Below are 15041 nucleotides of genomic sequence, written 5' to 3'. Positions count from 1 at the left end.
CCCTGGGAGAGGGCCCGAGATCCCTGGGCAGTGGGAGCAAGGTGGTCCCCAAAGTCCCGGGGCTGCAGCAGCAGGCAGCAGGGGCCTGGTCAGGGGGAGACCTGCCTGTTTTCTGGGGGCCGATGATGAGTAGCTTGGGGAAGCGGTCACATGTCTTCTCCTTGGACCAGATGTCCTTGTGGCGTTTGTCCTCGCAGGGGTCCTAGAACAAAAGGGGAAGCATGTGAGGGTGGTGGGGTACAGACCCAACCAGCGGCCCTCACAGCCCTGCTAGAGGTGTAACACCTACACGTGTCCTTGTCACATCCCCACCTCAGCCCCAGAGCTGCTGACAGGCAAGGGCAGCTTCCGGCTGGTTCTGCGACCCCCACAGAGCCTGGCAAAATGCCCAACTGTAAGCTTGGCACTCGACAGAACTGACACGCACTTGCTGAATTTAACTGGATGAGCTGTGTCGGAACCAGGGGTCAGGAACAGCTTCTTACAAAGTTTGGAGATCTTAGGTAAGTATTTTAGACTGTGAGTACGTCCTGATTTCTACTGCAACCCTCCACTCTGCTGTTGCAGCACAGAAGCAACGCTAGACACACATAACAGTGAGCATGGCTGTGTGCCAATAAAACTTTATTGACAAAAACAGACCACAGGCTGGGTCTGGCCTGTGGTCTAGGCTGAACTATGGGACTGCCACCAATTCCAACTTCTGCTTCCAGCTGTTAACAGTTCTGGGGCACATTCTCCCAAGAACTGTCCCCAACCCCTCCTAGCCATCCCTTTTTCAAGGCTGTGTCCCTGCTGCAGTTAAAAGGCGCACAGGACTCTACCCAGACTCTGACTGAAGCAAAGCAGTGCTTGCCACCTCTCCTCCACACTGTGCTCACTCTGTTAACTCTATCTCCCGGGCTGTGTACAAGTGCACACACACACGTGCACACAGTAGTGAGCATGCCCCGCTGCTGAGCGCGTGGACACCTGAGTCTGCATTCTAGAAGGCGTATGAGAACGTGGAGGCAGAGCCTGCAGCCCGTGCCTGGGAGCCGCATGCACTCCATTCCCACAGCGAGGAGCCCGGCCCACCCTGCTCCCGACCTGCCAGAGCGGGTCCTTCTCCTCGGAGAAGATCTGGAAGTACTTCCGGGCCAGCTGCACGGGGGGCAGCGTCTGCAGCCGGAGGTTGGTCCAGGAGTGCAGGAAGCGCACCAGGTGCTTGAAGGTGTACAGGCCCAGGCGGTCATTCCCATAGTTGGACAGGTGCGTCATGAAGATGCTGATCTGCTCCAGGGGTGGGGCAGGTGGAGGCAGGGATGAGGTCAGCATTGGAACCACCCTCCCACCTCCATCTCTGACCCTCCTGGCCTCAGCTAGCATGGATGGCTGAGGACCAGGGCAAGGCAGTCAGCAAACTCACTGTGTGACCTTGGGCTGGGCACAACCAGGTACAAGCTCAGGTCTGACCGACCTCCAAATGTTACAGCTAAGAGGGTTCTGCTGTGGAATCTGGAGGCCACTGCTACATGGACAGGGAGTATTCAATTAGCCCATAAGGTTGGGGAATGATACAGTAGCCACCACTTGGCAAGGATTTAGTACTACTCACGTTACGGGTAATGCTTCCATGTTACAGATAAGGGCAGCCAGGAGAGCCCCAGTGAAGAGTAAATACACTTATATTTATAATCACATTTACACGCACACAAACAAAAGCCATACAAGAGAACATGCAGAGATGCTGGTGTTTTTGTGAAGTGCATGACTGGGCGAGTGTTTGGGGCAGCGGCTGCGTGGGAGGCCTACACCCTCCCTCCCCGTAGGGGGGTGTGGGTTTGGGTCTCAGCTCTGCTTCCAATCCAGCTCTAGTCCTTGGGTCCCTGCCACCCATGTGGGAGAGCGTCTGGGGAGTGAACCAGCAAATGAGAGATCTCTCCCTCCCCACCTCTCTTTGTGTTTCTCGCTCAAATAAAATATATATTAAAAAAATTTTAATTGCATGCTCACGTAAGCTCAGGTTCCTTAGCCCAGTTGCACATCCCAGGCCCTCCTGCCTGCCCTCCACCCTTCCCCACCCTGGGACACCCCTCTCCCAGCTGCAGCGGGGCCATCCAGCAGCCCCCGCCCGCCAGCCATGGCCAGGGAGCACTCACGGGATTGAGGAGCACGGTGAGGAAGAGCTCGCCGCCGTTGATGATCTTGTCCAGCTCGCTGGAGCCGCCCGGGTACTCGTTGTAGAAGATGGTGTGTGTGAAGAGGCCACAGGTCTGCCGCGGGAGGACCTGGGGGGCGGGGAGAGGCTGTCTGGGGGCTCCAGGTAGGGGCGGTGGGGGAGATGGGCCAGGCTGCCTCCGTGGAAAGGCGGCCGCCTGGACTCCACGTCCCCAAAGACTGTGGCGTCCACGGCGAGCCCGGGCCCTTGCCGTTCTGCACGCTTCACCACTGTTCTCATGGACTGAGCAGGCCCAGGATGAGCCGCGCACAAGTGCTCCCGGAGGCGCGGGCTGTCCTAACACCAGCCCTCCCGGCCACAGCCCAAGAGCAGCGCTGGGCACGACCGTGGCCAGGCACTGGCTTAGCTGTTTACTGCTTCCCCTCTGAAGCCATGTCTCTCAGAGAGCAGGGAACATGCTCACTGACACCACCTCCTCCCGAGCTAAAATGCATGCCTGGTGCTGTGGAGGTGGGCGGGTGGGTGGACAGACGGACAGCTGGACGGACAAGAGCACAACCCGTGCCTTCCCACAGCTGCCTCACCTCCACAGCTCATCCTTCCAGTGCCTCCGGCCAAACACCCTGGGGCCACCCTCAACTGCTCTCTCGCCACACCCACATTCAACGTCAGCACATCCTGTGCACGACCACAGCCCGACTGTGCACCTGCTCCAAGCCACCTCCAGCTCCCGTCCGGAGGAACGCAGGAGCCTCCAAACCGGGCTCAGCACCCCTGCGTTTGTCCCCGAGGGTCTCTGCTCCTCAAAACAGCCAGAGTGATGTAAATCCTTAAATGTGAGTCAGATCACGTTCCATTCAGGCCAAAGACGGAAATCCACCAGAGACGGCCCCGCGTGATCCGGCCCACCACCCCGTGACTCAATCTCTCTGCAGTCACACCGGGCTGCCAGCTGCTCCTCACGCACCCAGCACAGCCTGCCGCAGGGTCTTTGAACTCACTGCTTTCTTACCTTCAATGTTCACCCTTACAGAGCCGCATGGTCCATCCCCGTGAAGGTCCTCCAGGACCACTTCACTCTGAATGGCTTCTCTTCTCCCTCCAACACTCCTCACCTCCCTTCCCTCCCTGCTGGGTTTTCCTCTGGTGTTTGTCACTGCCTGACCACCAGCTCCTTTATACATTCCTGACCCTACTGTCCATCTCCCGCCACCAGTATGGCAGGTGACTTGCTAGGAACTTTCCTTGGTTTCATGTACTTCTGTCCCCAGTGCCTCGAGGAGGGCAGACACATGCTAGAAGCTCAAGAAACCACTCCAAATGAACAGCAAATGAAGGTGATGGGGACCCTCCCACGTCCTTATCAGAGCTCCTGTTTTGTTTTTTTTTTTAAGATTTATTTTTTTGAAAGAGTTACACAAAGAGAGGAGAGCCAGAGAGAGAGAGAGAGAGAGAGAGAGAAAGAGAGATAAAGGGGTCTTCCATCCGCTGGTTCACTCCCCAATTGGCCACAATGGCCAGAGCTGTGCCGATCCAAAGCCAGGAGCCTGGAGCTTCTTACAGGTCTCCCACGCAGGTGCAGGGGCCCAGGGACTTGGGCCATCTTGTACTGCTTTCCCAGGCCATAGCAGAGAGCTGGATCGGAAGTAGAGCAGCCAGTTCTCGAACCAGTGCCCGTAGGGGATGCTGGCGCTTCAGGCCAGGGTGTTAACCTGCTGTACCACAGCGCTGGCCCCCAGAGCCCCCTTAATGAATGCACACTGCCCAGGCCTGGTGATGAGACACTGTGGGTTAAGCTACCGCCTGCAACACCAGCATTCCTTGTGGGCCCCAGGTTGAATCCCTAGCTGCTTCACTTCTGATCCAGCTCCCTGCTAACATGCCTGCGAAAGCAGTGGAAGTTGGCCAAAGTGCCTGGGCCCTAGCACCCACATGGGAGACCTAGTAGGAATTCTGAGCTCCTGGCTTCAGCCTGGCCCAGCCCTGGCTGTTATGGACATTTGGAAAGTGAACCAGAGGATGGAAGGTCTCTCTCTTTCCTCAACTCTGCCTTTCAAATAAATCTTTAAAAATAAAACACAGGGATCAGCGCTGTGGCATAGCAGGTAAAGCTGCCACCCGCGGTGCTGGCATCCCATATGGACGCCAATTCGAGATCTGGCAGCTCTACTTCCGATCCAGCTCTCCTCTCTGGCCTGGGAAAGCAGTGGAAGATGGCTCAAGTGCTTGGGCCCTTGTACCTGCACGGGAGACCTGGAAGAATCTCCTGGTTCCTGGCTTCGGATCGGCACAGCTCTGGCCATTGCAGCCAATTTGGGAGTAAATCCGCAGACAGAAGACCTCTCTCTCTCTCTCTCTCTGCCTCTCGTTCTCTCTCTGTGTAACTCTGACTTTCAAAGTAAATAAATAAATCTTTAAAAAATAAACAAATAAAACACAACTGCGCATTCTCTGATCCTGTCACAAACAACTAGGAAGGATGCGTGAAAGGTGCCGCAGTGGCACGGCCGCCCGCCTTCCCAGAACACAGCCTAGGAGGCCCCAGAGGCAGCGGAGACTGGGCTGAAGCCCTCCGCCAGCCCACAGCCGTCTCCCCAGGACCCAGCACGTGCTCCCCACCGTCCACACCCCACTTGCCATGATGCCGTTGTGGATGAAGCCGCGGCGGTAGCGGGCCGGTTTCAGGTGGGGGTACTCCTCCGTGCTGGTCACGCGGATGCTCCACACCTGCTTCCAGGCCTCGTAGAGCTGCACGTGCACGGGGTACACGCCCGAGTGGTGGGGCGCCACTGCATACCCCATGTCTGTGGGAATGCCGTGCTCCTGCGGGGATGACCAGAGCAGGGTGAGCGTGAGGGTCTTCCCCCTTGGGCCTTACACCCACTCATGGGGAGTAAGAGAGAGATCAGAGCCCGGGACATAGTGCAGGTGGTCCAAGCCCTCACAGTGCACATGGGGAAGCTGAGGCTGGGTGGAAAAAATGGGAGGTGCCTAGAACCCTCCAGGGGATGACTGGCAGGGTTGGGACGAGAACCCAGGTCTGCTCTCTGGGTCCAACGCACACACCCTCGAGCACCAGTAGTGAGCGACCCTCTCTCTCTTGCCTCTAACTGGCCGGGGGGACCAGGCCAGCCCGCCTAGCACCCAGGGCCCAGTCCCTCGCTGAAGCCGGGCACCTCTTCCAGCTCTCCGCCTGGGCTCGGGTCCTGGCTGGGGGACTCCCTGAGCCTCGATTTCTCTCCTGTGAAGCGGAGCTACTCTCTTGAGGCTCCAAGGAGACATGGCTGCAAAGCCAGCTTGCCCAGCACCTGCCCTGAAATACTGCTGGGAGAGGCCAGCAGCGGGGATGCCCAAGCCAGCCCCGGGCCCACCCAGTGCTGCCCTGTAGGGAATCTTACTCACGACAGCGAACTTCTTGTTCAGGGCCATCTGCTCGGCCAGCACAGACTGGTTGTGGAAAAGGTGGGGCTGCATGTGGCTCCACATGTGGGGGAACCACCAGAACTCCTTCACGTACGACAACAGCAGGTCGTCCCCCGCGTCCTCGGCATCGGTACCTGCGGCCCCAACAGGCAGCTCAGCCAGGCCCAGCTGCCTGGGCCAGAGCCAGGGATGGGGACACAAAGTCGCGGCCCCCGCCCGGCAGCTGCCTGGGAGAGTGATCTGAGCTACAGCACAGGAGCAGGCAGGGCCCCAGGCCAGACCTGAATGCTCACACTTGACTCAATGAATGGCTCTGGCCAAACCTTCCCCTCTCCAAGCACTCGGTCCCCACGGCAAGAATCCGCATTCAGTCAATGAGCTACAGGGTCTCCTCCACCTCTGACACACCTGCTTTGACCCTGTTCCAGTGATCCGGATCAGGTCACGTGTCTTTCACCTGCCCCCTGCCTCACGCACGGACATAACCACCTCTGACCTGGCATCTCTCCTATCCGGCTTTGGGGCTATGCTGCACTCTTTGCCACCTTGCCCTGAACCAATAGGGCTTTGCATGGAATTCTAGAGAGGCTGCCCTCACTGTGGCCTGAGCAGAGGCGACCAGAGGGCGTGGGCACTGCAGAGGACCAGCTCGGGGCTCTTCCTTCTTGCCCAGTCCCTGAAGGGACACACGTGAGAAGGGAAGAAGCGGGGCAGGTGGCTGGCCAAGTGGCTAAGACACTGGGTGAAGTGCCTGGTCTTGGACTGCAGTGCCTGGGTTTGACAGAGGTTCCCCTGGGGCAGGTACAATCACAGGGCATTCACTTTCCGTGCTGTGTTTTTCTGCAATGTTCTTAAAATCCAATCAGTTTCTTTCATCAGGAGAAATAATGCAAATAATTTTAAGAGGTGGGAGGTGAGGGGACAGCAGAAGCTGAAAGGCCACACAGGGAGAGGCACGAGCAGAAGCTGCTGCTGTCCCATGCGGCCTCTGCCTGGGGCTACGGCCCCAGTGGGGGCCCGCGCCCACCTGCTGACCTCCAGGTACAGCGCTTTGAGGGCCTGGGTGTTGGGAGCCCCTGAAGTGGCTGCGAGGTGGGGTGCAGGGGAGGCCCACTTACCTGTGTGGAAGAATTTCCCTGAGTAGCCCAGGTTGAAGGTGAAGTTTGGGATGTGTGTGCGCAGTTCATTCTGTGTATCAAACAGGGCCTAGGACAGGCAGAGGGAAGAGGAAGGGGTGAGGGGATGCCAAGGGCTTCTCCCACGGATGGCTGAGAGGTATCTTGCCGCCCCAACACCAGCTAGCTACAAAGTCTACAGGGCCAGGTGAGAAATGAAAACCAGGCACAGTTGTTCAAAAGCTATGAAGAGGGGCAGGCGCTGTGGCATAGCGGGTAAAGCCGCCTCCTGTGACACCGGCATCCCTTATGGGTGCTAGCTAAAGTCCAGGCTGCTCCTCTTCTGATCCAGCTCCCTGCTAATGTGCTAGGGGGAAAAAAAAACAAAAAACAAAAAACAAAAAAAAAAAACAAAAAAAAAACACAAAAACAAAAACAAAAACAGAAAATGGTCCAAGTGTTCCTGGCCCCTGTAGCCACATGGGAGACCTAGATAGAGTTCCAGGCTCCTGGATTCAGCCTGACCTGGCCCTGGCTGTTGCAGTCATTTGGGGAGTGAACCAGCAATTGGAAGACATCTGTCTCTTTCCTCTCTCTGCAACTCTGACTTTCAAATAAATAAATCATTAAAAAATTTATAGAGAACTTCAAGCAGACAATAGCAGAGCTCAGTCTCACGAGGGTTCCTTCTGGGCAGGGACTCTGGGGTTCGCTGGCTGCAGGCTCTGAAGCTGGCCCTGCCCTGTCCTCTCCACCAGGCCCCTGGCATGGAAACGCCTGCCTCCAGCCTGCTGCCTGCCTCCAGCCTGCTCCCGTGTCCCTGAAAAGCTTCGTAGCTTTCCTGGGCCTGAGTTTCCTGGACTGTAAAATGGAGGTGCTAACGACCGAGGTGATAACATCTCCCTCCTGGGAGAATGAAGACAGGTGCTAAAACTGCCTGATGGGGCAAGCATTTTATGCAGCTGTTAAAATGCTGCTTGAGCCGCCTGTATGCCGCATTGAAGTGCGTGAGGTCAATTCCCAGCTCCACTCCCCATTTCAGCTTCCCGCTAATGCACACCCTGGGAGGCGACAGATGATGGTGCAAGTGATTGGATCCCTGCCAACCACATGGGAGACCAGGATGGAATTCTGGGCTCCTGGTTTCAGCCTGGCCCAGCTCCAGCTGCTGTGGACATCTGGGAGCAAATCAGCAGATGGGTGATTTCTCTCTGTGTGTCTGTCTCTCTCTTCTCCCACCACCCTGTCTCTGTCTTTCAAATGAAGAAAAGATTTAAAAAAAAAAAAAAACCGCCCGACAATTAATAAATGATGGAAAATGGGAGCCATCACCCGCTGCGGGCGATGTGAAAGGGCCACAACTTCCCAAGGGGGTACCGTGTGCCCAGCACCACGAGGCTTCCGTGCTTGGCACACCCAGCGCCTGGCCGGTCAACAGAGGGATGCTGCCCCTTGTGACTCACACGTGCAGTGCACACTGGGCTGGGGCCTGCACACTCACGCTGCTGCTGGGAAACCTGCAACACTCTGCAAACTCAGAGTCCTGGTCCCGCCGGGGGCAGAGTGGGCCCAGCAGCCTCTCACAGACGCCAGCTGCTGCCTGCTAGACATGCATGCTCCGGCCAGCTGAGGGGCTTCAATTCTCTGAGCCCCACGGCCTCTTCTATCAAATGGGATGTATGACAATAGCTACCTCTGTGGGCTGCTGCGGCACACCACGGAGGGGCTGAGCAGGGAGCCGGGCGCGCACCGAGCCTGAGTAAAGGGCTGCGCTGTGCTGCACAAACTAATGAGGTGTTTCGGGAAGAGAGGCTCAGCTATGGCCTGGGCATGGGATTGGAGAGGAGGACGCACTGCCCTTTCTGATTCACGGGATGTCTGAGGCCCACGAGCCTCTCACCATGAATCCCTCTGCAGTCTGCAGCGAGCTGAGTGCCCTGAAGAGGGCGCCTTGGCTCACACCCTGCACGGGGACCTGCACACTGCTTGCATTCCTCGCTGGGGACCTGGCAGACCGATCCAGGGTTCACGCAGACACTCGGGAGCCCGGCGGCCTGGTTTCCGCATGCGATCACGCCAGCCAGGCTACCGCAGGAGATAATGAGGGCAAACCGCCGGCGTCTGTCAGAAGGGGGAGAGAGCCCTCTCCTGCGACTCAGGAAGCACCTGAACATTTCCTCCCCACAGGACAGCCTTGAGGACAAGACATTTCGGGAGGAAACACAGGTGGAAAAGCAGATCAAAGCCACAATGCCCTGTTGGGCAGGGCAGAGCCCTGGGGGCTCCCCAGGACAAGGTGGACAAATTCCCAGTGACCTCATGATTTCCTAAGGGAAGGGACTTGCGCAAGTCACCTGGTCGACAGGGGTCACAGTGGGCCTGGACTCAGATCAGGGCTCCACTGGCCAGCACCACGCCTGCTGCTCGTCTCCTCCCGGGGAATGACGGGGCAGGCAGTCCCCTCCTAAGCCAGGCAGGGCCACTAACCTCTCCAGGACCTGCTTTCCAGGCGCCGGCGCCATCAGATGGACGGAGAACACAGAACAGGGCACCACCAGGCCCGTATTACTCAAGCAAAAAGCATTCCTCTCACAGCCACACGACTCTGTCTAAAGCCTCCTGCTAACATCAAAGAGAAGGCTGGGTCTGGTGCTAAGATGTTTCCAACACGTGCTAATCTCCCCTAAGAGAGGACCACAGGACAGGCTACGGCCAGAGGCGCTCTCTAGAATTTAATCCCCTGTTTTGTTTTCACTGGATTTATTGTTATGGTTGCCTGCTATTTATGGCACCCGGCACTGATTTCCCACTTACACTAGGATGCTGGCTGCTTTGCCAGTACCTTGAAGTCAAACAGTGAACAGAGGAAAACTATACAGTGCACATTGTTAATGCTGATAATCAGCAGGCTCTGCTTGCCGGTAGTATAACATGTGTGAAACGCTGTGGTTTGCAAAGTACCTTCACACAAAATTTTTTTGGGTAAACATTTTGTGAATACAACACAAGCATTATGCCATCTATGTATACCTCTGGTAGAGGAAGCCTCAGCCATGGAGGCCAGCCTTGGGCCAAGCAGTTGGGATGCCCATATCCCATACTAGAGTTCCAGCCCCACTCCCAATGCCAGCTTCCTGCTCATGCTTACCCTGGGAGGCAGTGGGTGATGACCCAAGTACTTCGGCCCCTGCTACCCACATGGTAGACCTGGATGGTATTCCAGGCTCCGGGCTTCAGCTTGGCCTAGGTCTTGCTGTTGTGGCCATTTGGGGACAGAACCAGCAGATAGAACATCTCTCTCTCTCTCTCTCTCTCTCTCTTTCTCTCTCTCCCCCACCTCTCTGTAACTCTGCCTTACAAAGAAATAAAGAAATCTTACCCAAAAAAAGATTACTGAAAAAACAAAAACAAGGGGCTGGCACTATGGTGCAGCTGGTAAAGCCACGGCCCGTGGTGCCGGCATCCCATATGGGCGCTGGTTCAAGTCCCAGCTGCTTCACTTCTGATCCAGCTCCCTGCTATGGTCTGGGAAAGCAGTAGAAGATGGCCCAAGTGCTTGGGCCCCTGCACCCATATGGGATACCTGGAAAAAGCTCCTGGCTTTGGATCGGCGCAGCTCCGGCCGGTGTGGCCATCTGGGGAATGAACCAGTGGATGGAAGACCTCTCTCTGCCTCTGCCTCTCTGTAACTCTGCCTTTCAAATAAATAAATCTTAAAGAAAGAAGAAGAAAAAAGCATAGAACCCAGCGGTGCTTTAAGCACCACACAGGAGAGGTGGGCTGCCAGCGGTGCCCTGAGGTGGGGAGGCCCTGCCTCACCTTCACGTCCTCCACCTTCATGCGCGTGCCCTCCTTGCCCACGAAGATGTCGTCGATGTCCACCAGGATGTAGCGGTCCAAAGGCAGCGAGAGGCGCTTGCCCGTAAGGAAGGCCACGGCGTCCACGAACACCAGCTTGTGCAGCCAGAAGTTGAGGTTGTTGCCGAACAGCACGCGCTGGATGCCGTCGTGCAGGCCCAGGTCCTGGACCACGGTGGCGTGTAGTGCAGCATGCAGGCCAGCGTCGGCGCCCAGGTGCGGGATGGACTCAGATGACCGCGTCTTGGCCAGCAACACCGGCTCGTAGGTGGAGTGGTTGGACTGGAACACGGTCCAGTCCTCGCCGGGCAGCACGCCCTTCTCCACCTCGCTGGGCCGCGTCACATACAGCAGCGGGGACTTGGGGTTGATGCTGCAGTCCTTCAGGCCCAGGTTCGAGTGCAGGAACAGCGGGAAGCCCTTGAGCTGCGCGCTCAGCAGGCTGTTCTCATTGGCCTGCAGTCGGGTCGGGGGGCGGGAGGGGAAGCAGGCGTCAGGACCGGTCCCTTGGGGCCAGGAAGCTCAGCTGCAGGCTGCCCACAGGAACGGCACTTGCCAAGGCCTCGCCCCATACCCAGCCCCGCACTCCACTCATGGAAGCCAGGCACGGCGTTCTGTGCACTTTGCATGCAAGACTGCTGCTGATCCTCCCAGTGACCTCTCGATGGAGCTGTGCCCATCTTACAGATAAGGAGCCTGAGGCCCAGGGACACTAAATCAGGCAAAGTAGAGCAGCAGAGAGCATGGGCGCTGGCACCATGCTGCCTGGCACTGGGTGACACCACCTCCCTGAGCCTCAGTCTCCTCTGTGAGATGTGGTTACCCACAATGGGTATTAATGCCTGCTGTCACACTGCTTAGCTCGGAGGCTGGGGCATGGTCGGCCCGGGCTGGGAGGGGGGCGCCACCCTCCATCCCACAGAGGCTACACGCCTGGCCACCAGGCTCAGCTGTTCTGGGCTTCCAAACTGGCTTCAGCCATGCAACCCGCTCTCCTGGGGAGAAATCTGCCGTGGCAGCCACACAGATCAAAAAGGAGGTATCTTCTGGGGTACAGAAGCAGACACCGCACCCCAAAGCATTTCCAACCCCCAAACACACACAGGCCAGCCCCTCATGGGACTCCAGCTGCCATGCCTACACAGTCACTGCTGCTGCTGCTGTTGGGGAATGGGGAGGGGGGTCTCTGCCTCTCTCCTCCCAGGGCCCCACTGCTGCCCAGCAACCTGGGGGTCTGCAGACAAGGCTCATGGCGCCTCATCTCCTTCTGCACACCCCTGCCACTTCACTTCTCTTTCACTCTCCCAGCCACCTGCCTCTGCAGCTGGCACAATTTCTCTTCACATCTATGCCAATACCACTCTGTCTTCCTGCACTGGCAAACTCCTGCTCATTCTTCAAAACCCAATGCACACACGGTCTTTGCACCAGCTTCCCTGGAACCACATCAAAGCTGCACCACCTCTCCCCTCGGCTGCTGTGTGATCTACTCAGGGACTCTCTCCCACTGGGTAGAGGCTACGCTGTATGTACCTTTGGATCCCTGGGGCCCAGCACAGGTTTAACCTCCAGTGGGGGCACCCACATGTGTGACAGCAACTGGATTTTTAAAAATTCATTTATTTATTTATTTGAAAGCAGAGTGCAGAGAAAGAGACACCTTCATCTGCCGTTCACTCCCCAAATCTCTGCAACAGCCAGGGCTCGGACAGGCCAAGGCCAGGAGCCAGGAACTCCATTCTGGTCTCCCACATGGGTGGCAGGAACCCAAGCACTTGGGCCACCATCTGCTGCCTCCCAGGCACATGGGGAGGAAGCCGGATCGGAAGCAGAGTAACCAGGATTCCAATCAGCACCCCAGCAGTGGGGAGAAGCAGGCAGGCCAAGGGCAGCTAATCCTGCTGTGCAACAACGCCTGCCCCAGTTAGCTGATTTTCAGGAAGAATGAAAGAGGAACGGGGCCAGCACTGTGGTATAGCTGGCCTACAATGCTGGCCTACAATGCTGGCATCCAATATGGCCGCCGGTTCGAGTCACAGCTGCTCCACTTCCGATCCCGCTCTCTGCTACGGGCTGGGAGAGCACAGAGGATGGCCCAAGTCCTTGGGCCCCTGCACCCGCGTGGGAGACCCAGAGGAAGCTCCTGGCTCCTGGCTTTGGATTGGTTCAGCTCCAGCCATTGTGGCCAGTTGGACAGTGAACCAGCAGATGGAAGACCTTTCTCTCTCTGCCTCTCCTTCTGTGTATAACTCTAACTGTCAAATAAATTAATAAATCTTTAAAAAAAAGAAAAGTAAAGAAAGAGGAAAGGATGGCTCCCTGGTACCTGGCACATGACTGCTGTATAGTATAGGCTTCATTTGCTTGTTACACAACTGTTCATTTTCCCAGGCATGGAATTAAGTGCCAGTGACAAAGTCAGAAAAAACAGACGCGGCCCATGCCTCCAAGAGCCTTAAAGCTGAGTGGGGAAGGGAGAAACCTATCAAAACCACAGGAATAAATGGGAGACTTCCCCATGTGGTACCTGCTGTGCAAAGGAGTTCCATGCTGAGAAGGGTGGATAGCAGGGCAGTCAGCTGCCTCAGGAGGCCTCCTGGAGAGAGGAGCTGTGATGCCGACACTGCAAGAATAAGTAATGGGGCCGGGGCAGCGGTGCAGCAGGTGAAGTCACCACTTGCAACACTGGCATCCCACAGTAGAGCACCAGTTCTAGACCTGGCTCTACTGCTTCTGATCCAGCCTCCTGGTAATGTACTTGGGAAGGCAGCGATGATGGCCCAAGTACTTGGGTTCCTGCCACCCATGTGGGAGACCAGGATGGAGTTCCTGGCTTCTGGCTTTGGACTGTCCCAGGCCCGGCTGTCACAGATTTGGGGAGTGAACCAGCAGATGAAGCTGTCTCTTTCTCTATCACTCTGCCTTTCAAATAAATAAATGAATCTTCTAGAAAATCCAATTACTGTCACATGTGTGGGTGCCCCCACTGGAGGTTAAGCCTGGCCCAGCCATGTCTGTTGTAGCATCTGGGGAGTGAACAAGCAGATGGAAGATAGGTCTCTCTCTCTTTCAACTATATAAATCCTAAAAATCAAGGAGTCTGCAGCGGCTCCCCGAGATCGAAGGACAGCAGGTGCAAAGGCCCTCAGGCGGGAGAGGGCTCAGCGTGGTCAGGGAGTAGCATGAAGCCAGCAGGGTGACCTTGCCCCGCCCCTCGCCCTGACAGTCACCCCATGGGCTTCAGGTGGCATCAGGACGCCGGCACAAGCTCTACCAAAGGGCTCTGCAGACAGGGGTGCAGGCTCCAATTTGCATTTTAAAAAAATCCTCTGGCATCTGGGTGGAGAGAGTGGGGTGGGGGACAGCAAGAGTGGACACAATGCACACATGAGTTTGGAGACTGAGCTGGTTGGGCACGGGCCCCCCTGGAGAGCTGCTCAGGTAGCGGGGGTGAAGGGCCCTCAGGGTGGAGCTGCACCTGCCAGAATGTCTCACTGATCTCCATACAGAAGCGCTTCTCTCTAATGCCCACAAAGGCTCTGCACGGCGCTGGCCTTGTAAACCGTGATAAGGAGCCTGCCTTTACTTCTGCAAATGCCAGGAGTCCCTACCAACTGCATACCCCAAGCCAGCCTCAGGTTAGGGGGCCCTCGTACCGAGCTCAATCCGCAGAGGCTTCCTGCCGCAGCCCAGGCTACCCTAGGCCCACACAGGCCAAGGACGGTTCAGGCCCTGTTCGTCACCTGCTAAGGCTGGGAAGCCACACTGGAGGGCGGGTACTGAGGGATCCCATTTCAAAGTCCCGACCCTGAGCTGACTGCCAGGGGCCGGCAGCTCCGCCAGCTGCCCTGCCACTGAGGAAGGGAGAGCGCCAAGTCACTGAGGGCCTACACTAGCTGGCAGCGGTAGGGATCAGCCGGGGAAAGGAACGGAGGCTGGCCCCACTGCGGGTCCCCCCAGGGAGGGGAACTCCCTGCTGTTCTGCAGCCCTGAGGACCCACTCAGGAGACATCTAGTCTTCCAACGAGGTCCCTCAGGCAGACAAAGGAAGAGCCCTGACCTGGGAAAGGGGAGGGAGAGGCCCAGCACAGACGTGACAGCTAACTGGCTGAGGACTTGGGATCCCCATGTTTCTGGGCCACAGGTCCCCCATCGATGGGATTCTCTTACACAGGCTCCTGTGGCTGGGTTGGGAGCAGGAAGATTGGCCGTCGAATCATGGCCTTACAACTTAGCAGCTCTGTCCCCTCAAGATCTCACCTGAAGATGAAGCACCTACTTCACAAGGCAGTTATAAGGAATAAACATGGGGGCCAGAGTTCTGGTGCAGCAGGTTAAGCTGCCACCTGTGACATCAGCATCCCATATGGGCACCAGTTCCAGTCTCCACTGCTCCACTTCCAACGTAGCTCCCTGTTAATGCACCTGGGAAAGCAGCGAAATATGTCCCAAATGCATGGATCCCTGCCACCCACATCAGAGAC

General features: G+C 57.0%; 1 protein-coding gene across 6 annotated transcripts in view; it reads right to left on the bottom strand.

The window, feature by feature from the left end:
- Positions 1-15041, bottom strand: part of NDST1 (N-deacetylase and N-sulfotransferase 1) — a 90656-nt gene that overhangs the window by 14250 nt on the left and 61365 nt on the right. For 4 of the 6 annotated variants that reach the window (XM_089336083.1, XM_051843524.3, XM_089336081.1 and 1 more), the window contains 7 exons: positions 10519-11013; positions 6703-6790; positions 5564-5718; positions 4799-4984; positions 2142-2270; positions 1090-1272; positions 106-202 (listed from right to left, as the gene is read on the bottom strand). In XM_089336083.1, coding sequence (XP_089192209.1) covers positions 106-202; positions 1090-1272; positions 2142-2270; positions 4799-4984; positions 5564-5718; positions 6703-6790; positions 10519-11013 — 1333 coding nt within the window. Of the gene's footprint in view, positions 1-105; positions 203-1089; positions 1273-2141; positions 2271-4798; positions 4985-5559; positions 5719-6702; positions 6791-10518; positions 11014-15041 lie in introns of all 6 variants that reach the window. The other 2 variants (XR_016236362.1, XM_089336084.1) reach the window with 1 other exon arrangement.

The sequence above is a fragment of the Oryctolagus cuniculus genome, chromosome 6, assembly GCF_051225735.1.
Source record: "Oryctolagus cuniculus isolate XC-2025 breed Fujian yellow rabbit chromosome 6, ASM5122573v1, whole genome shotgun sequence".
NCBI lineage: Eukaryota > Metazoa > Chordata > Mammalia > Lagomorpha > Leporidae > Oryctolagus > Oryctolagus cuniculus.
Note: the sequence above shows the minus strand (reverse complement) of the source record. Positions and strands in the feature narration are given on the sequence as shown.